Below are 21,376 nucleotides of genomic sequence, written 5' to 3'. Positions count from 1 at the left end.
ATTATTTTTGCAACTCTTTTTGATGACATGGTGCAAAACCCTTTGTGGTGCAGAAATGACCAACATGATCACATGGAAAGTTGGCATGTTATTTCTGATAGTTCCGATATCCTAGGATCAGCCACATTATGCCTACTCACTGACAAGCAGCATCTTCTATCAGACAAGTTTGCATCGGCTCCTTTGCTACCTTTCCCTGTGGTGCAAACGGAAGCTTGTTGGAGTGGTGGTGGTGTAGTGGGCTAAAGCACATTACCAGTAATCAGAAGGTCACTGGTTCGATCCCCACAGCCACCACCATTGTGTCCTTGAGCAAGGCTCTTAACTCCAGGTTGCTCCAGGGGGATTGTCCCTGTAATAAGGGCTCTGTAAGTCGCTTTGGATAAAAGCGTCTGCCAAATGCATAAATGTAAATGTTGTTGCATCAGCAATGAGGGATTCCTGAGTTCGGACTGTAACCAGAAAGTATTCGCGTTCGCATTAGCGCTGACGAGTGAAATTCAGAGGTTGCATTTTTCCTCCACTGATGGTTAGGTTTAGGTTTGGGATTTGGGTTGGAGGGTACAGTTTATAAAATATGCCTTCCTCGTCACTGTATTACTGCGTGTACAGCTGAAAACAACTCACTTTTGGCACCCCTTAGTGGACATAACACCCAGAAAATGGAGCTCACATGTGCTCATACTCAACTTATCACTTTGGCCACTGGGAGGAGTGTTTAGAATTTCGGTAAGCACAGACCGATTTAAGCTTAAGAAAAGTCAACTTACTCTTTCTGAATTATACACTTTAAATGTATAAAATCTCAGCATTATTTAGTTTGAATACTCCCTTTTTCAACAACACATTACTTGCTGAAAGATATATTGAACACTTATAATTTAAAAGCTTTGCATTATCTCTATCTGTATCTCTCTATAAACTCGTACAATAGTGGCATGCATCAGCCTCCATTTTAAAAGCAAAAAGGTCAAACTCAGTCCAGCAGAAGAGTCCCTCTCAGTGAGGAGCCAGAGTTGAGAGGAGGTTGCTTTTATGGGTCGTGGACGTGGGATGGAGCGATGCTTTTATTTAGGCAGGGAGAGGAGGAGAACTGGAACTGAGCTGGACCAAGCATAAAGGGGGTTCTTCAAAGTTTAATCCCCTTATCGGCTCGGCTTGTGGACTTCAAAGCGCCAGTGACAGCGGAGTGCTCCATGACTGGGGCTGATGGGTAATGGAGATTATTACCTCGGTCCTATCAGCAAAGCTCCATAGGAAGGAGCTGTAATAGGATTGGCCACAATGTTAAAACGGTAAGCGTGGGTCAAAGTGTGTGAGAGGTGAAGTAAGGGGAGGGGGTTACCCACATTTAAGAGTGAGGACATAAACTGGGGAGCATGGATGGGAAGAATAGGTCCAACTGAACAGTTCTTTTCAATTAAACAATAAAAAAAACGATTCAGTGGTACTTTTATGTCATCGTTTGGTCCCAGTTTTCCTAGCGTGGCATTTTACATGCTATAAAATGTCACATAAATGATATTAAGCCATATATTAAGCACATTTTGATGTGTACTATATTTTTTGTGGTTTTATTAATAGTGTTCTTTATTGTACTTTCATGTATCACAGTTCAGTTAGTTGCAGCTATGAGTCAGCTCATAAAAACAAAGTCATTTAGAAAACAAATATAACTTACATTCATAAAAAACATTGTAAAAATGAAACAACAGTCTTGCGTATAAATGCTAATAAAAGTTGCTGATACAATCAAGTAATTAACATATTTTTTTCACTGAGTTGTTGACTTGAGAACTGCTTAGAACAACTCATTCGTTACAGTATGTTCAGAATACCACACTAATCTTAAAAATTCAACATTATCTATCTATGTCAGAAATAGTTCAATTATTATGCTAGTATGCTATTCCAACCAGAACGATTGTCTAAATGAGAACCACTCAAACAATCAGTTCAACATGTAAACATATTGTTCAGAACGGTTTTGTCAACCGATTGATTCAGAAGACCTGTGAATTGTACAGAACTTCTTTCGTTAAGTGTTCAGAAGGGTTAAAGTAAGTGGAAGTGATCAGAATACATAAGCGCAAAAGACACATGCACACACACAGACTGCTTACCTGTGAGCCCTTCTTGCTCCCAGGTAAATTAATGATGAGGGTTTTTCCTCTGATTCCACATATGGGTCTGCAGGAAGGAGATGATTAGTATTCAATCTGATTCATATTCAAAATATATCCTTTGTACACATTTGAGTGTGAAAGGCAGAGCAAAGGAAAGAGAGAAGGCATGTCCATGCATGTACATTCACCTCGACAGCATGCCGAGGGGCGTGACATTTAAGGAGCCCATGAGCATGGCTAGAGCCATCCCTGGAGCTTCACGCTCAATCACCTCTCTGGTGGCCTGCAGATAACAGAACAGAAACAAATATATCTCAGCAAAATACTACTACAGGTGCATAAAACAATAATATTATCTTTCATATTTCATTATTGGGCTTTTTGTCCCTTTATTAGATTTAGTGAAAAAGAAACAAAAAATGTTTGGGTACAGAGACGGCGAATAGGATCTGAACATGTTGCAGGTCAGACTCAACCTGCGTTACATGCGTGAGCACCCTGGTTCCAATGTGATAAAGACCAAATTAAATGGTTGAATGAGTAACATTTTCTTTCCTGTGTTGACAAATTTCCTATTGAAACAGAAGTTTGGGCATGACATATTGAAGGACTGGTCTTTTTTTATTTAGCCAACAGCCTTTAATTAAAAACACACCTATGCTTTGCTAAGTGATTAACTAGTCAGTTGCAGGTAGGGTTGCCACCCATACCGTAAAATAAGGGTTCATCTTATTATCAAGCCGGGCCAAGATGGACACCGATCTAGAGGTTTGCAACCTGATCTGAGCACAACGGGACAAGCCATCGTGTTTTGGGCAGGGCTGGACTGGGAAGAGAAATCGGTAAGGGATTTTACATAGCAAATGGCACAAAAAAAAAGGGGGGGGGTGATGTCCTTTTCTGCATATCGCAGTGCCGTTTTGCATAACGCGGCAGCTCATTTTAGCTTATCGTGACCCATTCAACCCATTTCGCGGCCGACCAACTGGCCAGCTCGGTTCTCCCAATGGCCCGTCCGGCCCTGATCGGCCAATCGGAAAAATGCCCGGTATGCCAGATTACCAGTCCAGCCCTGGTTTTGGGTCGGGTTCGGGTCAATTTTTCAAGTTTGACTAGAGGTTCCGGTCAGTTTTGTAATTAATTTCTGAACACACTCTCGCTTACAGACATTTTGTTTTTATTATTTTATTTTGTAAACATGCATTGGATGGATGTCTTGGAGCATTGCACTGCCGCAATTTTTTCAGCATATCTTGCAGGACCACCATATTTTTTAGACACCGTTTCAAGTTAAAAAGATCTGATTTTTTTTTTTAAATACATCTGAAGACATCTGCATTCTATGTAACAAAGATTAAACATTCTGAAGTAGTTAGAACACTCAAAGACTTCATATGAATGTTGTTACATTGGTATGTGTGATTCCAGGTCTGCACTCAGCAAACTTCCTGTGGTACATAAAATGTAAGCCAAACTTTTTTCCCTTCTGCTCTGGTGTGCTGAGCGAACACCATGCCTTGTTAAAACTGTGTATGTTTACTGTTACATACAGAATGTTGCTTATGATATTTACATAAAATACAGCCTACTGCAACAAATTTATTTGCTTGGATAAAAATTATAAAGAAAGTGAGCTGGTGATTTATGACCCATTTCAAGGGGGAACCGTTGAACAGCTAAATTGTTCAGGGGTGCCACAAAACTTTTATTTCATGGGGTCTTAAAACACATCTGTGAAATTATATAGCACTGTGTTATTTTATGACTAAATACAAAAAGTTTGTTGTGGATGGATGGATGGATGGATGGATGGATGGATGGATGGATGGATGGATGGATGGATGGATGGATGGATGGATGGATGGATGGATGGATGGATGGATGGATGGATGGATGGATGGATGGATGGATGGATGGATGCTATTTCGAGTTTTTAGAATGGCTTGAACTCTGTATTACCCAATCATTCAGCACCAGAACTAATCACATTATAGTTATTTATAATAGGGACTCGAGTTACTAAGCTGTTATTATTATTATTACTATTATTATTTGTTTTGTTTAATTTATTAATTCATTTTTTCTCTTATAGATGTAAAAACAATAAATTAATTCAGCATTTTGAACCAATTTTCCTCACAGTTCTGGCATTACTACAATGTTCATAACATAAGCACAGCCAAAGCAGATTTTTAATTACAAACATTCCAGTGAGCCTTTGATGTCTTTCCTCTTCCATCTGAAAATCCCAGTTCACCGAATCCTTCCAGGAACCCCTGGAACACGTGCCCTTCCTCATCCACTGTACCATTCCAGTGGAACACCCACACACCCACACCCACCCACAGTGTTAAATTAAACATATGCACACACACACGAGAGCAAAGTCAGGAGAAATGTGTGCAGCAGGGAGGGGTGGAGAAAAAACAAAGGGATCTCTGGCTAAAAGAAAAGGAGAATTTCTTTGCAATGTCACACACTGCACCCTTGAATTGAATGGCACTTCAAATGCTCACATTAGTAAAAGGGAGAAGGAGCGCAGGATGCATCAAAGAGCTACAGAGAATCGCTCCACCAGGCATAATCCCCACCAGAATCCGATAGATACACACACAACTTCACTCACACACATCCATTTCAGCACCTTTGGGGTTTACAAGCACACATAGCAAAAACATATTGTCGCCACAAAAAACAACACATGAATGACATTATTCTTAATGATTGAGAAGTTATTCAAAAGCAGTACTTGAGTTTTATATCCAATGCAAGTGTTTGTTGAACTCCTATAGCTAGACACAAGTCCAATACTTTTAGTTAATTCTTAAAAAAATATTTAATTTCCAACTTGCAAAATATTGAAATTTTCCATTCAGTTCAGATTTCACCCATAAAAGCTGAGGTTAAGCATCTTGAGATCTTGAAATAATCTAATCCGATTACCCCAAAAATATAATCTGCAAGATTACATTAGTGATTGCATTTTTTGTCATGTAATTTGTAATCAGTACCCGATTAAAATTTGGAAGTAATCTGCACAGCACTGCATATTAGTTGAGGTTTTACATGTAGTTTTGGGGCAATTTTAACTGTTCATGAGATGATAGCCTGAGGGAAAAAACTGATCCTGTGTCTGATGGTTCTGGTGCTCAGAGCTCTGAAGAGTTGGCCACAAGGCAACAGTTCAAAAAGATAATGGGCAGGGTGAGTGGGATCCAGAGTGATTTTTACAGCCTATTTCCTCACTCTGGAAGTGTATAGTTCTTGAAGGGGGGCAGGGGGCAACCAAAAATCCTCTCAGCAGTCCGGACTGTCCTCTATAGTCTTCTGATGTCTGATTTTGTAGCTGCACCAAACCAGACAGTTATTGAAGTGCAGGGGACAGACTCAATGACTGCTGAGTAGAACTGTTTCAGCAGCACCTGTGGCAGATTGATTAGCTAGAGTTTCCCAAGATGTGAGGCAACAGGCAGGTGTGGGGATACTCACGAGTCCCCTGCTGAGTGCCGCTATGTTGGAATTTACCCCGGTGGACGAGAGGGTCGCCTCCCTACCCCTACGGGTTGTGTGTGTGTGGGGGGGACTCTGACTGTTGTCTGTGCACCAAACAGCAGTTCAGAGTATTCAGCCTTCTTGGAGACCCTGAATGGAGTCCTGAATAGGGCCCCAGTAGAGGACTCCATAGTGATGCTGGGTGACTTCAATGTGCACGTGGGAAATGACAGGGACAAATGGAGAGGCGTGATTGGGAGGAACGGCTTCGCAGATCTGAACCCGAGTGGATGTTTGTTGTTAGACTTCTTTGCTATTCATGGATTATCTATAACAAACACCATGTTCGAACATAAGGATGCTCATAAGTGTACGTGGTACCAGAGCACCCTTGGCCGAAGGTCGATGATCAATTTTGTATTCATGTCGTCGGATCTGAGCCCATATGTTTTGGACACTCGGGTGAACAGAGGGGCGGAGCTATCAACCAATCACCATCTGGTGGTGAGTTGGGTCAGGTAGTGGGGAAAGACACTGGACAGACCTGGGAAGCCCAAGCGAGTAGTGTGGGTGAACTGGGAACATTTGGAGGAGGCCCCTGTCCGCGAGATCTTCAACTCACACCTCTGGCAGAGCTTTTCAGGCATCCCTGCAGAGGTTGGGGACATTGAACCGGAGTGGGATTGTTCAAAGCTTCCATTGCCGAAGCCTCGGTGGAGAGCTGCGGCCTCAAGGTCTTAGGTGCCCCAAGGGGTGGTAACCCCAAGTACCTCTGGGTCTTGTTCACGAGTGAGGGGACAATGGAGCGGGAGGTTGGCCGGAGAATCGAGGCAGCGGGGGCGGTATTGCATTTGTTCTATCGCACTGTTGTCACGAAAAGAGAGCTGAGCCGGAGGGCAAAGCTCTCAATCTATCAGTCAATTTTCAGTCCTACCCTCACCTATGGTCATGAAGGCTGGGTCATGACCGAATGAAAAAGGTTGCGAGTACAAGCGGCCGAAATGGGTTTCCTCAGAGGGGTGGCGGGCTTCTCCCTTAGAGATAGGGTGAGGAGCTCAGTCATCCATGAGGAGCTCGGAGTAGAGCCGCTGCTCCTTTGCGTCGAAAGGAGCCAGTTGAGGTGATTTGGGCATCTGGTAAGGATTCCCCCTGGGCGCCTCCCTAGGGAGGTGTTTCAGGCACTTCCAGCTGGGATGAGGCCTCGGGGAAGACCCAGGACTAGGTGGAGAGATTACATCTCCACACTGGCCTGGGAATGCCTCGGGGTCCCCCAGTCAGAGCTGGTTAATGTGGCTTGTGATAGAGAAGTTTGGGGCCCCCTGCTGGAGCTACTGCCCACGCGACATAACTTCGGATAAGCGGTTGAAGATAGACGGATGGATGGATAATCCGATTACATTTGAATTACTTTTGAATTAGTTCCAACCTAACTCTTTTATTCACTTGCATTTCTAGAAATATGGATAGGCTCCCGGGGTGCGTTACACAAACTTGGTCTTGCAATTTTGCCATTTTACAGATGCCATCCTGACAAGCTGCCTGTGTGCTGGCCATTTGCCATTTGCTGAAAAGCTGTGCTTATTTGATTGCCACCTTTGATTTATTGGAAGTCAATTTTCATTATCGCTGCTAAGTGAATGGTTTTTATTTAAGTAAAAGTGTTTTTCCTGTGTTGGAATCGCAGGGGTGTACTCTAGCAGTGACACTGGCCACGGGGCCCCCACCTCAGTTCACCCTTGCCAAGATAGGCCCCCAGGATGACCCCGAGGTGTTTGAGCGGGCTGCTGGTGGGTCTGGCTAACCTAAGGCTCAGTACATGGTCCATTTGCTGCTGCTCCTATCGGAGTAGGCCCTGCTCACGGCCCAATAACTACCTGTGGCTAACCTGCTGGCGTACTTGGACCTGAAGCGGACCGTGGAGTGGATCCAGTGCCACTGCCCGACATCGCTGGATGATACAGTCCGGCTGGCTGAGGACCAGCCCTTAGAGGATTCCTGTCAGGGGATTTCCCTCATGAGCAGATGTGAGACGAGACTCTTAGGGAAGCCATTGACCAAGTGAAAGTGATTGATGTTCAACGCCTCCAGTCAGATATTACACTCGCATAACCATATTTTTTGATTATTTAGGATCAGTTGTATCGAGTGATGCAGGACACTCAAAGGAGGATACAACTCAATTGTTAGTACTGAAGAGCCGTCTGAAAATGTTATTCCAGACAGATCATTATAATCAGATGGCGGGTCACTTAGGTCAGGAAAAAAACCTAAACCGTCTGATGGCCCGTTTCTACTGGCCAGGCATTCATGGGATGTTCGCAGGTGATGAGCGGCATGCCGTAAATGTCAGCTGGTGAATCCCGTGGCCACACCAAAAGCGCCATTGCTCCCACTTCCATTGATTGAGGTTTCCTTTGAAATAATTGGCATGGACCTTGTCGGACCATTAAAGCGGATGGCACGCAGGCATCACTTTGTGCTGTTTCTGGTGGACTATCCACGTGATATCCAGAAGCAGTGCCTCTGTGCAACATCTCAGCAAGAAGTGTGAAAAATGAGTGGTGAATGATTTCCACCTGTGCTTAACACCTGTCTTTCAGTGAGGAGTGACCATTTAAGGAGAGGAGCCAGTGGCAGATGGGGAGAGAGAGCCCAGCTTACAAGCTGCCTGTGTGTTGGCCATTTGCCGTCTGCTGAAAAGCTGTGCTTATTTGTTTGTCACCTTTGATTTATTGGAAACTGAGTCCATTTTCATTATTTTCATTATCGCTGCTAATCAAAAAAATTTAGTTTAAACTAAAGTGTTTTTCCTGTGGTGGAATCGCTGTCTCCAGCTTCCTAATTCCCTGGAGCACAGGGATTTGTAACAAATATTTAAAATGTGTTCAACAGGAGTTAAGAAAGTTAATATACTCTATCTTCAAATGCTTCTTTAAGTTTGACATTGAATCCTCTGCAGTTGACAGTATATTAACCTTTAGAAGTCAGAGTTTACATTGCACTCACAGTGATGGTATTTCCTCTTGTTGCCATAAAATTAAAATTAATCTCTGTGCTTACAGTGGTCAAACTCTGATTTAGACTACTCCATCTTCACCTGGCTAATGACGAGTTTAAGGTCTGTCTGCAATTTGACAACTCTCCTCTCCCTCTAGGGTTACTGAACATATATCGTAGTTAGGCTGAGTGAAAAATGTAAAAGGTTTAAAAAAACAGAACAATTTACTGCCATTGCCTAATTAATTGAGTAATCAATAAGAAAGTAACTGTTGTTCAATTACGAGTATTTTAAAATGTAATTTAATCCAGTTACAAGCAACTGATTTTTGTAATCTGATTATGTAACCCAGATTACAGATAATAAATTATTAGCCAGCACTAGGGCTGCTCAATTATTGCAAAAATCTTAATCATGGTTATTTTGGTCAATATTGAGACCACAATTATTTAACACGATTACTCATTGACTTTGAAAACATCATACATTTATTGAACTTTAAAAACAGTGGATCTCCTTGAACTTGAAAACTTCACCGGGTAGGGGAGGAGGATATTGTCATATGATAATTATTTTATGTTACATATGGTAGTCAAATAAAGAAAAGCCTCCATTGCCATCATTAACAGCAGGGGTGCTCACACTTCTATGGAATGAGATCTACTTTTTCATCATGTTATTACAACAAGAGTTTACCATGTACAATAAAGGCTATACATTATCACAATACCAAACTTTCAGTAGTCGGTCATGAAATTGAATGATTCTCAATACAGCTTCAAAACCACAACAAATAACAACACAACTAATATGTTAATTATGGAAGAATGTTTTCAAGTAATCATTCAAGACTAGAAAATAGTCAGTAATACAATAACATTAAAAAGCAGCACTGAATAGAAATAGATGAAAAATAATAGAACAAAAAATAATAATAAAGAAAATTATGTGCTATTTTAACAGCTTTAAATGTTTTTAACAGCAGTATCAAGTATTCAAGTAAACATTCAGAATGAAATGCAACATAAAACTACTACAGTTCTTCACTGTATGATTATATACATCAATTATTTTTTTAAAGCTACTAAAGTTATTCAGTCAGGAGCAGTGAGTGTTTTCTGTTTATTATTATAATGACACGTTAGACAGTAGCAGGTCTATTAGCTTACATTTATACTTACAAGTCCGACATTTTAATACAAATCTGCTTTTTCCTCCACACTTTAGTCATCCCTCTCTGTGTTTACATGAATACCTCAACAAGACGGGCATTTTGGCCAAATTGTGAAATGTATTTGATCATTCAGGTGTGCATTAACGAGAGCATTTTCAGAACACGTTCAGCAAACACACATAAGCCACCTGTCAATCAAAGAGGGTGCAGCTGTTACTAAATCGCTTGTTAATTATTAAATTGCGTGCTCTTGATTACTTTCAACAGCAAAATAAGAATATTAAATTTCTAATAAGTAACACAGGTCTAGGCGATCACAAATATAGCTGGTTATTTGTTTTTGTTATTAAGGTTTTAATCAGTCTGCTTGTCCGGTCAGGCTAGTAAAATTCTCTTTCACTTGACCCTTCAAAAATCCACTTGTCCCGGACAAGTATTAATGTCAAGCCCTGATTAAATATTGTATTCAACATTCTCCAATAACAATTGTTTCTTCTGCAGTATAGCTCTTAAAGTAAATGTACATTGTTTTAAAGGAGTTTTAGACATTATTTTAGAAAACAAGCCAAAAAAGACTGATCAAAAACATATTTTGTTCCAGTGTATAATGGACTAAGACTACAATCTCACCTTTATGTTCACTTCAATCCATATTTAATACACATTAAACAAACTTTCTCTACTTAATAGAGCTTTCTTCATGATAAGATACACACAGGGAACACGACATATATATTAAGATTAACTATGTCGCGAGCCATCACGTTGTAATCTAGCAGCAGCAAACGTGCGCAAGTAACGTGCGTCCCCGCTCAGAGTGAGCATCAGCAGAGCGAAGATTCAATCTCTTCCCCGGTCACTCCACACAACTCATAGACGTGGCACTGACCGCACAAAGAAATGTTTCAGAGTTTATTTTTATATCCCGCTTCCTTAATATTTTAACTTTAATAAAGGATGCTTTAAAGATATAACACCGGGGTGTTTCATTGCGAAATGAAATGCGGCACAATAATTGTTTTATCTCGATTATCTTGTTCTCATAATTGTTGGAAGCCAAAATTGCAATTGAAAATAAAATTGTATTAATCGCCCAGCCCTACCCAGCACTGCTGCCATGATACTAAAATGTGTTATCAATGACTTCAAGCCTCATTCTACAAGTAGTATTCACACAAGATCAGTAAAATAAGTTGTTTTAATCACTCAATGATTTTTAAAAGTAACATATATGCAGTAGATAATATGCAATTTGTCATGTTTACCTTTTGCATTTATGGCGCTAATGCGCGAACACGCCAACATATGTGCCGATTACACGGTTATTGTAATTGCAGCACATTTTCCCCGTACTTCACAGAACCAGACATGTTCTTCATGTGATTCACCCATGTCTCCAGTATATATACATAAACACAGTAAAAGCACACACATGCAACACTCACATAAAATGACACAACTTCAGCACAAAAGACACAAAACAGAGACACAATTTCTCTCTCTTACACAAATTCAGACACAGAAAAACAAAGACACATTGGGGTGGGGGCATAAACCAGAGGTGGAAAGTAATGAATTACAACTACACTCGTTACAGTACTTGAGTACATTTTTCAAATTTTTCTACTTTTTAAAGTATAAATAAATAATAGTACTTTTACTTGAGTTGATTAAAAATGAAGTATTTAACTTTGCTCACCACAATTACAAAGTACAAAAAAAATACATAATATTTCTGAATTTTTGGGAAGAACAAATTGGCAAGTTATAAACGCTAAATCTGTTTACAAACTAAAAAGCGCTGCGTGCAGCATGACGGAAGTCTGTAGGACACAGCATCATGAGCACAGCAGTTTGCATATACTGCCGCCGGTGTCCTCTCTTCTCTAGCTTCTCCAAGACTTTCTGCCCTGTCACTATACAAGAACAGTAATTCTGTGATTTACTGCATATTTCATTTTATTCTGGAAAGGAGCCCTTCATTCAGGTTTGAGGGAACCGTCTGAACACGTTTAACCACTGATCAAACTTCACTTGTTTTTAAGGTAGGCAAAGATTTAACTGTCAAACATTAACACAATGTAGTTTGACATGTATGTGGGTATATCTTGTTTACTTGCTTCTATATGTCTAAAACAAACTTTTTAAATACCGTAGAAAGACACAATGCCAATAGTGTCGGAAATTAACGGGGACTCGTGTAAAAATTCCACAGAAATTGACAAAAATATCCCCCAAATTTAAACTATGGGGGCAAAATTTTTTACTGTGTTTCATTAATCATATCTGATATAGTTCCAATTACATACATTGCAATCTTCTATTGACATTTCTCTGAACATAATTTTTTATTTCTGCCATCCGGTTCCTCGCACCATCACACGCACAGATGGGCTCTCCACTTCTATCAATCTGCATCAGTTGAATTCCGTACGTTTGCCCCTCTTGTTCAAAATAAACTGTCCTAACAGGTAACATTCTCGCTCACGATGCTGTACTGTACTTTCCTGCCCTGTTCTGCTGTTTATCTGTCTGAAAACCCTCACCCACTAGAGGCCAAAATTGTGCAAGGGATGGATGTTAGTTAAAGAATGAACGAGAAATTTAAACATAATATAGCCAAATGTTACTTCAGTCTATAGAATTTACTCAGGATGGTGCCAAAATCAAAAAACATCCATTAAGCAGCAGTTCTGTAGACGGAAATGCCTTGTTGATGAGAGGTCTACAGAGAATGGCCAGACTGGTTCAAAACTGACAAAGTCTACGGCAACTCAGATAACTACTCTGTACAATTGTGGTGAGAAGAATATCATCTAAGAATGCTATTCTGAGATGCGGGTTGGCGCTGTTTTGGTGGCACGAGGGGTACCAACACAATATTAGGCAGGTGGTTTTAATGTTGTGGCTGATCGGTGTAGAATTGTTTTTGCCTATTTTTAAAACCAAAATTTTACTTGCAAGTATAAAACAACTTGTAAGAACTCAAAACTTCATCGAATGGGGGAAACCGCACTGTATTGTGATTCCCGCATTGTAGGACAACCATTTTCAGTTGTTGTAATAATAAGAAAATTTTCTTGAGTACCAAATTAGCACTTTAAAATTATTTTATAAGGAATAGGTGACACAGTATATGTTTGCCATCACAGGCAAAGAAAAAAATGTAATAAATACCACTTAAAAAAATTATTTCAAACAGTAATAATAATCTGCAATTAATGATTTTGGCAGTATTTTTGATCAATTTAATTCATCCTTGGTGAAAGAAAGCATCAATTTCTTTCAAGAACAAAAATGTCTGTGTTCCAAAAATGGAAGCATACATACTAAATATAATATAATTTTCATAAATTAACTTATAGCGTAATTACTTGAGTAGTTTTTCAGCAAACTACATATTTACTCTTACTTGAGTCATAATATTTCTCAGTTCTACTTCTGCTCAAGTGAATTCATTCTTCAGTAGCAGTACTTTTAAGTAAAAAATTAAAATCAGTACTCTTTCCACCACTGGCACAAACACACTCACATGGATGCAAACACAAACAGGTGGGCTCCCATGTACCTCAGGTGTGACATCACGGGGTGCAAAGCCCGTTCCACCGGTGGTCAAGATCAAGTTGAGCTCCTTCTCATCACACCAGTCCACCAACGTCTCCTTTAAAACACACACACACACACACACACACACACACACACACACACACACACACACAATATCATGGATCCTGGCAGTGTCTGAAAAGAAACTTTCACTAGTAATACTGTCTTGATTTTGAACAGCATGCATACGGCATATTGTTTAATAATTTAAAACCTGACAGTTTTAGGCCTATATCTATTAATTTATCATTTAAAACTTTCTGTCAAATGTTTTGTGCTGCCTTTATTTAAAATAATTCCCACATGGTTTCATATTTTGACATTCACTCATTGTATGTGTGACTTCAACGTCCAAAAACATTCTGGGACCTGCCGTATTTAAGCTGGCAACCAAATATTGAAGCAGTGACTGAACATGTGATGAAAAGAAGGCAATGTTTGAATATACTGCATTTTTTTTAGCTCAAGTGAACTCGAAATAAATCATGTCATTAAACTGCTGGCCTCTAGGGGGCAGAAGTGTGCAAAGGTGTGTGTGTGTGTGTGTGTGTGTGTGTGTGTGTGTGTGTGTGTGTGTGTGTGTGTGTGTGTGTGTGTGTGTATGTGAGGCATGGTTTATGGAAGTGGTGAGAGGAAGCGTTACCTTTATCTCGTCAATCTCATCAGGGACTATTTTGTATGCAGAGATTATGCCTCCGAGCCTGTGGGTGAAACACACACATACACACACACACACACACACACACACACACACACACACAACCGACAACACTTGTTAGTGCATGTTCAGTCCTAACAGCATGGGAGAAACAGAGCGATAGAGGAATAAAAACACAATGTGACAGAGCGTGGGAAAGAGCAACACAATGCCAGAGGTATAAGAAAGCTGTCAAAATACATCTCCACACACTCCACCCACAACAGCAGGGATGACAGTTAAAGAAGAAATTTCACTCTTTCAGGGGGCCCTTGCTGTTTTATGCATGTCTGCATTCTCAGGGGTGACGGCTCACAGAGGTTTAAACTTTGACAGCGCCGTTTTTAGCCCACAAAACAGGTAGTTTGGTGCAACTGCTTGTTTTCAAGCACTAGTCTCTATAATATAAACGACGAGGCATAAAAGGACAAATCATAGCAAATCATGTCCAAATTCTCAAGTGCAGCACAACTAGTGGCTGCTTGTAGTACTGCAGCCAGCAATAATTCAAGAAATGGCTCATATTTGGGATTTTTATAAACAAGTAAGGGATAGTGGACGTTCTCGCAGAAAGTCATTATAACAAAACTAAACCCCAAAAAACATTTGTGAGAGGCATCGCTGGTTAGACTCAAAACGGCAACATCTGCTTGAGCACCAAGACTTAAAGGAATAGTTCACCCAAAAATGAAAATTCTCTCATCGTTTACTCACCCTCATGCCATCCAAGATTTGTGTGACTTTCTTCTACAAATGCGTTTTAGAAGAATATCTCTATCATTGTGTAGGTCCATATGCAAGTCCTTTTTTATTATAAATTCTGCTCCCTGCCCAGTAGGAGGCGATATGCATGAAGAATGTGAACTGCTAAAAACACAAGAATAAGAATGTGAAAGTCAAGACTGACAGTAAAAAATTACTTAAATATTGATCTGTTTCTCACCCACACATTTTATATAGCTTCTAAAGACATGGATTTAACAACCGAAGCCTTATGGATTGCTTTTATGCAGCTTACTTTATCTGCTTTTTGGAGCTTCAAAATGTTGATAACCATACACTTGCATTGTGAGGACCTACAGAGCTGAAATATTCTTCTAAAAATCTTTGTTTGTGTAGTGCAGAAGAAAGAAAGTTAGTTATACATATGGGATGGCCTGAGAGTGAGTAAATGATGGGAACATTTATATTTTTGCGTGACCTGTCCCTTTAATGCATCAGGAGGATATGTGTTAACTATTGTGCCACTGCTTTGACTAGAGATGTTTTTTAGATTTGTATTAGGGTTGGGAATTATACAGTTTTAACAAATTAATCACTCTGATTTATCGCAAATAATTATGGTACATGGTAAATTAAAACAAACATTAAAATTAAATAATAAATATCTTTACTTTATAGTTTGTCTCAAAGAACTTGCAAGTTATTCGTTAGTCATAATTTATTTTAATTATTTAAATGAGTGGTGGTGGCGTAGTGGCTAAAGCACAGGGCTGTTAATCAGAAGGTCGCAGGTTCTAACCCCATGGCCACCACCATTGTGTCCTTGAGCAAGACACTTAACTCCAGGTTGTTCCGGGGGGATTGTCCCTGTAATAATTGCACTGTAAGTCGCTTTGGATAAAAGCGTCTGCCAAATGCATAAATGTAAATTTAAATATGTATGTTCATGGTAAAATGTTACAATGATAATTAGTCACATTTGCACAGGTACAAATCTTTTATACAAGCATATACATACTATATACACATGTCATATAATCTGAGGATATGCTTTAATTAAAAGTTAATCAAAATATTCTAGGTTTTCCAGGGGGCTTTTTTCAATAATAGGATCAAATTGACAGGTTAAATTCATATAAAGCTTTATTGGCAAGAGAAACTTAAATGTACATTGCCAATGCATTATTGGACATTATTCATTCAGATATAAAACATATTGAATGCTGAAGTTTAATTTGCTGATGTTTAAAATCTATTAATTTATCTGGCTGCCGACGAGTCTCTATCGCGCATAGGCAGGGTCACTCTCGCGCAGTTTTGTTTTTGACACCTCGGGTTAAAGGAGTTAGATGACATTGAGTGAGTGTTTTTGGGCACTTTCCCTGCCCTAATTTGTATTGTAATATAGTTACATTTAATGTCAATATAGTTACGTTAAGTTTTGCATCTAAATATTTCCTTGAAAATCAACAGAGCACATCTACATATACATTGAAGTATTAGGGTGTATTACCCACAAAAGTGTGAGAATTAGAGAAGAGAGTGGATAGAGAGAGAGAGAGGGGGGGAGAGAGAGGGAAGAGAGAGAGAGAGAGAGAGAGAGAGAGAGAGAGAGAGAGAGATGGGGGGAGAGGAGAGCAGAGACTAAAAGAAGAATATGCTGAACACAAAGATGCAGAGCTCTTTAATCTGGTTGCCAGGGAAACCACTGGTGTGTGAAGATTGGGGGTTTGGGGAGACGTGCTTTAAGACGGAGATGAGTTTGGGATTTCAACCTGGGTATTGTGTTTGTGTGAGTGAGTACACATGCACACACACACCAACGCACACAAACAAATAGAATTGAAACGAAGAGCTCGGAATCTAAAAGGAGTGCTTTCTGAATTTGGAAAAATATATATTAATAAGTAGATACGTTGGTTGGTTGACTACATGTGCGTTTGAACAGATATAGCAGAGGTTTCCGCCTGAAAACAGCTAACACCATGTGCTCATCAGCTGTAACGCGACAGGTTTACAACGACAAGTAATTCATCTGTTCATACTAAAGGCAAAGATTTTATGTGATGCAACATAATCACAGACAATCAGAATATATCTGATGTTTAATATAGCAATGCTTTTGGAGGTAAAAATATATTTTTTCTCCACAGGAGAACTGATTATTACGATAATTTACAAGCCTTTATAGTCAGATCTACCGTGAGCTCCGAAGTTCTTAATCCATGGTATACAGTATACTTCTGCTGAAGCCATCAGTCTGAATTATTTCAACTTTTAGGGGTTTTTTTTCATTGTGTTTAATAGTGTAATTTCTGGTGAAAAACTGCCCTTACTATAAATACTGAAGAGAAATATCCACCAATCAAAGAATCATTGCAAACAAAGTGTACCAAAAGAGCTCTGCAACAACCACCTACTTCAAAGACGCACCGTGAATGACGTAATCGAGTCGGTCTCCCTACAATCTCAAGCTATTTGTATATTTGTACATATATTAATATTTTGCTATAAACTTAAAATGTATACCTCGAGTCAACAATAATAAATCAAGTTTTATATTTTTACATAGTTTTTAATTTGATTGTCATCTGCATTGCTTTGCGGGATTGTAGTTCATTCACTCATAAAAAAACAAGAAAATGAAAACTCTCTCATCATTTACTAACCCTCATGCCATCCCAAATGTGTACGATTTTCTTTCTTCTGCTGAACACAAAACGAAGTTTTTTGGAAGAATATCTCAGCTCTGTCAAAAAAATGCAAGTCAATGGTGGTCAGAACTTTGTAGCTCCAAAAACCACAGAAAGGCATAAAAAAATAATCCTTTTGACTTGAGTGGTTAAATCCATGTCTTCAGAACAGATATGATAGGTGTGGGTTAAGAAACAGATCAATATTTAAGCCTTTTTTAAACTATAAATCTCCACTTTCACTTTTACTTTCACATAATTTTTCTTTTGTTTTTGCCGACTCACATTCTACAGTATGCGCATATCACTACTTCCTGGGCAGGAAGGGTAATTAATAATAAAATAAATACATTTTTATCTGTTTCTCACCCACACATATCATATCACTTCAGAAGACATGAATTAAACCACTAGAATGGTTAAGATTACTTTTATGCTGCCTTTACAGATTTTTTGAAGCTTCAAAATTCTTGTCACCGTTCACTTGCATTGAAGTGACCTACAGAGTTGAGATATTCTTCTAAAAATCTTAATTTGTGTTCTGTAGATGAAAAAGTTATACACATCTGGGATGGCATGAGGGTGAGTAAATGAGAGAATTTTAATTTTTGGGTGAACTCTTCCACAGTCTTGGGTGAACACAGTCTTGTACCTTTGTCTTTTTGTCCAATTTTCAATTATATTTTTTCTTCAAATAAAAGTTTGTAATGTTGCGATTCACCTCTGAGCTGGTTGGTTTGGTTCATGGCTTAGAACTCTTTATATGAAGAATAATCTAAAAACCCTGTGGAAATGAATGAATGGGAAAAATCTAATCAATTCACCTGAGCGCAGGGCCATTACCACCACACATTTATATTCAATATATAACTGATATGGGTTTTTCAATGGTTGGCACTTGGGCCTAATACATTTTAATAGCCCCATTCCTAATAAGTTTACAACCTTTTATGGAAGAGATCTTTTTGTTTGTTGCACTGCAGGTGGTTAGAATACGTCACACAATTTTCTCATTTTAAGACTCTGAAGGAGCCATGTCATGTCCAAATCGCTCTCCATGATAATTTCCTGTCTCTTCCCTACTGTCTCCATTATAAAAAAGCGGCAAACTCTGATGAGTTAATAAAGGATTTCTGCAGGCCCATGGCAAACAATATTCTCTTTGACCTTGGTGGCTTTTCTTCTTTTGGGTGAGGAATTGTCCATCTATATTTCTCAGGTGAGGACTCGGCTATCCCTCAATCAAACGTCTGCCTCTATATAGGTGAAGACGTCTGAACTGTCTCCATCCTGAGGACGATGAGCCGTGTGTGTCCCGCTATGATTAATGCAGCTCTATTTTTACCACTACTCGTTAGTAAAACTGACAGCTCTTCCGATTAATCAATTCACCTGAGCTGACAGAGCACTGGAGATGAGCTCACCAGTCAACAGTCAACACACACACACACACACACACACACACACACACACACACACACACACACACACACACTATATCAATACAATCTCAACTATTCCTACCTTCTGGCTGTGCCCCATTCTTTACTGAGACCTAAATCCTTCTGGCGTGAAGTGTGAAGGATTTAGGTCTGACAAAAGTATTGGTTTTTGATTCTTAAAGAGATAGTTCACCCCAAAATGAAAATTCTCTCATGATTACTTTTATGTGCTTTTTGGAGCTTCAAAGTTTTGGCCACTATTCACTTGCATTGCATGGACCTACAGAGCTGAGATATTCTTCTAAAAATCTTCGTTTGTGTTCAGCAGAAGAAAAACATACACATCTGGGATGGCATGAGGGCAAGTAAAGTTGTTTTTGGGTGCACTAACCCTTAAAGAATATTAGCCATCTTTGTTTCCATACAATGAAACGGAAGAAAAAAAGAACAGAAGAGAGAAAATCATACAGGCTTGGAACATGAGGACGAGAACCAAAAGCAGAATTGTCTCAGAAGATGTTAAAATAATAGTGTTATAATAGTGTTGTAACGGCATGTACATTTTGTATCCGTGCATCCCTGATTAAAGATTAAAAATGTTTTTCTTTTAAAAACTATAAAAAAATAATAAAATTGTTTTACAGCTTCAGCTTCATCAGGTGCCATATTTATGGGATTGTGTGATATAACCATATAGCCAGCAAAGGATACATCTGCTGCCTTCAAAATTGTTTCAAATAAAAGCATCTTCTTGGACAGGATGTTACGTCAACATCAGACTCGCACCTTGCTGCCTTTCCACCTATGGAAAGCTTGACTACCCGAAAATGCAGTATTTTTTAGATTTCGGATACAGCCACTCACAACTAAATCTAAAGAGAGAGATGGAAGGAGAATGAGCTCTCCATGTCAAAATGTTGTTTAAGACAAGAACGTTTCGAAAAAGTATGAGAGATCTCAACTGAAGTTCACGTGAAGTAATGGCATACAAGAAGCCTGCATTATGTGAAGATTCCTCACTATGCCTATTAGCAAGAGTGCATGCCGACACACTGCACATAAGCACTCAAAAGTGCCGTCTCCAGCAGTCCAGTCCAGTGGATTTTTTCATGACATTTTAAACCATGACTAAGGAAAGTAAATATGCTAGTTTAGCATCACATATGCACTGGGGTCAAAGGTAGACACTGCTTTGATGCAATCAATACTCTCCAGTCCACTTTACAGCTAAGGACTATATTCACAGACCACAATTAGTTAAATTAGTTTTTTATGTAGTGTAAATGGAGTGGTGGTGGTGTAGTGGTCTAATGCACATAACTGGTAAACTGGTAATCAGAAAGTCGCTGGTTCGATCCCCACAGCCATCACCATTGTGTCATTGAGCAAGGCACTTAACTCCAGGTTGCTCCGGGGGGATTGTCCCTGTAATAATTGCACTGTAAGTCACTTTGTATAAAAGCGTCTGCCAAATGCATAAATGTAAATGTAAATGTATAACAAAACTTTTTGTTTCATATTATCCTGTCACTGATGTTTAGATTTAAAAAATGTAGTCACCGCTGCTACAATTGAGTTTCAAATAGCTGCTGAGTGATTGACAGAAAATTTCTCTTCTGACTGTCATATTCCACCATTCTCCTTTTTATTCCTCCGTTAAAAGTATGGAAATGTAATATTGGATTACATTTATACTTGTTGTGGTCATCCATTCTTCACTACTATCGAAGTTTAACTTGGAATAGTTTACTTCCACTTTCCAAACATGGAAATGTCCAAAGAGTCTATTCTGGCCAAGAACTACCCTCTTAGGGTGTGTTCACACTTGTAGCTCGGTTCTTTTGGTTCTCTGTTGGTCTGGACCAAAAATTACAATGATACATTTAGTCCTGGTTCGCTTAGCATTTTTAACACCAAACCTAAAGACACAAAACAAAAGGCATAAGGATAAGGTCACAACTTGTTTGGACAGTTTTTATGATGTATATTTTGCCATGGAACTTGCCGATCATCCAAAACAATGCTGCCTGCTGGGATAAATGTGCTCTTTGGATTTATGTATATATATATATATATATATATATATATATATATATATAGGTGGTATTTTTACCAGCTGAGAACAAACAAAGAGCTTATAAAATGTGTAAAGGAGTCAAAACAGCACCAGGAATTCCTCCGTTGCACACACAAACGAAGATATGCTGCAAGGACAGATGGCGGCGGGTACCGAACTGTGATGGGCAACAGCTCCTATGATGAGAAGAACCAGGTATGCTTGAGGTTAGTATTAAAGGCAAATCACTTCCTGTTATTGGTCCGTTTAGACATCTTTGGTTCATGGTATGTTCATACATCAATCAAACCGCACCAGAGTTCGTTTGGAAGTGGACAGAGACCCACTTTTCAGGCGGTCTCGGTCCGC

At 39.3% G+C, this 21,376-nt stretch overlaps 1 protein-coding gene across 11 annotated transcripts in view; it reads right to left on the bottom strand.

Annotated features, from left to right (window-relative positions):
- Window positions 1-21,376, bottom strand: part of LOC127662550 (gephyrin-like) — a 127,080-nt gene that overhangs the window by 67,848 nt on the left and 37,856 nt on the right. For all 11 annotated transcript variants that reach the window (XM_052153776.1, XM_052153779.1, XM_052153778.1 and 8 more), the window contains exons 3-6: window positions 14,040-14,097; window positions 13,359-13,451; window positions 2,315-2,409; window positions 2,124-2,190 (exon numbers count right to left, since the gene is read on the bottom strand). In XM_052153776.1, the coding sequence (XP_052009736.1) occupies window positions 2,124-2,190; window positions 2,315-2,409; window positions 13,359-13,451; window positions 14,040-14,097 (313 nt within the window). The remainder of the gene's footprint in view (window positions 1-2,123; window positions 2,191-2,314; window positions 2,410-13,358; window positions 13,452-14,039; window positions 14,098-21,376) is intronic.

Source organism: Xyrauchen texanus, chromosome 22 (genome assembly GCF_025860055.1).
Source record: "Xyrauchen texanus isolate HMW12.3.18 chromosome 22, RBS_HiC_50CHRs, whole genome shotgun sequence".
Taxonomy (NCBI): Eukaryota; Metazoa; Chordata; class Actinopteri; order Cypriniformes; family Catostomidae; genus Xyrauchen; species Xyrauchen texanus.
This window is presented reverse-complemented; position numbering and strand designations above follow the sequence as displayed.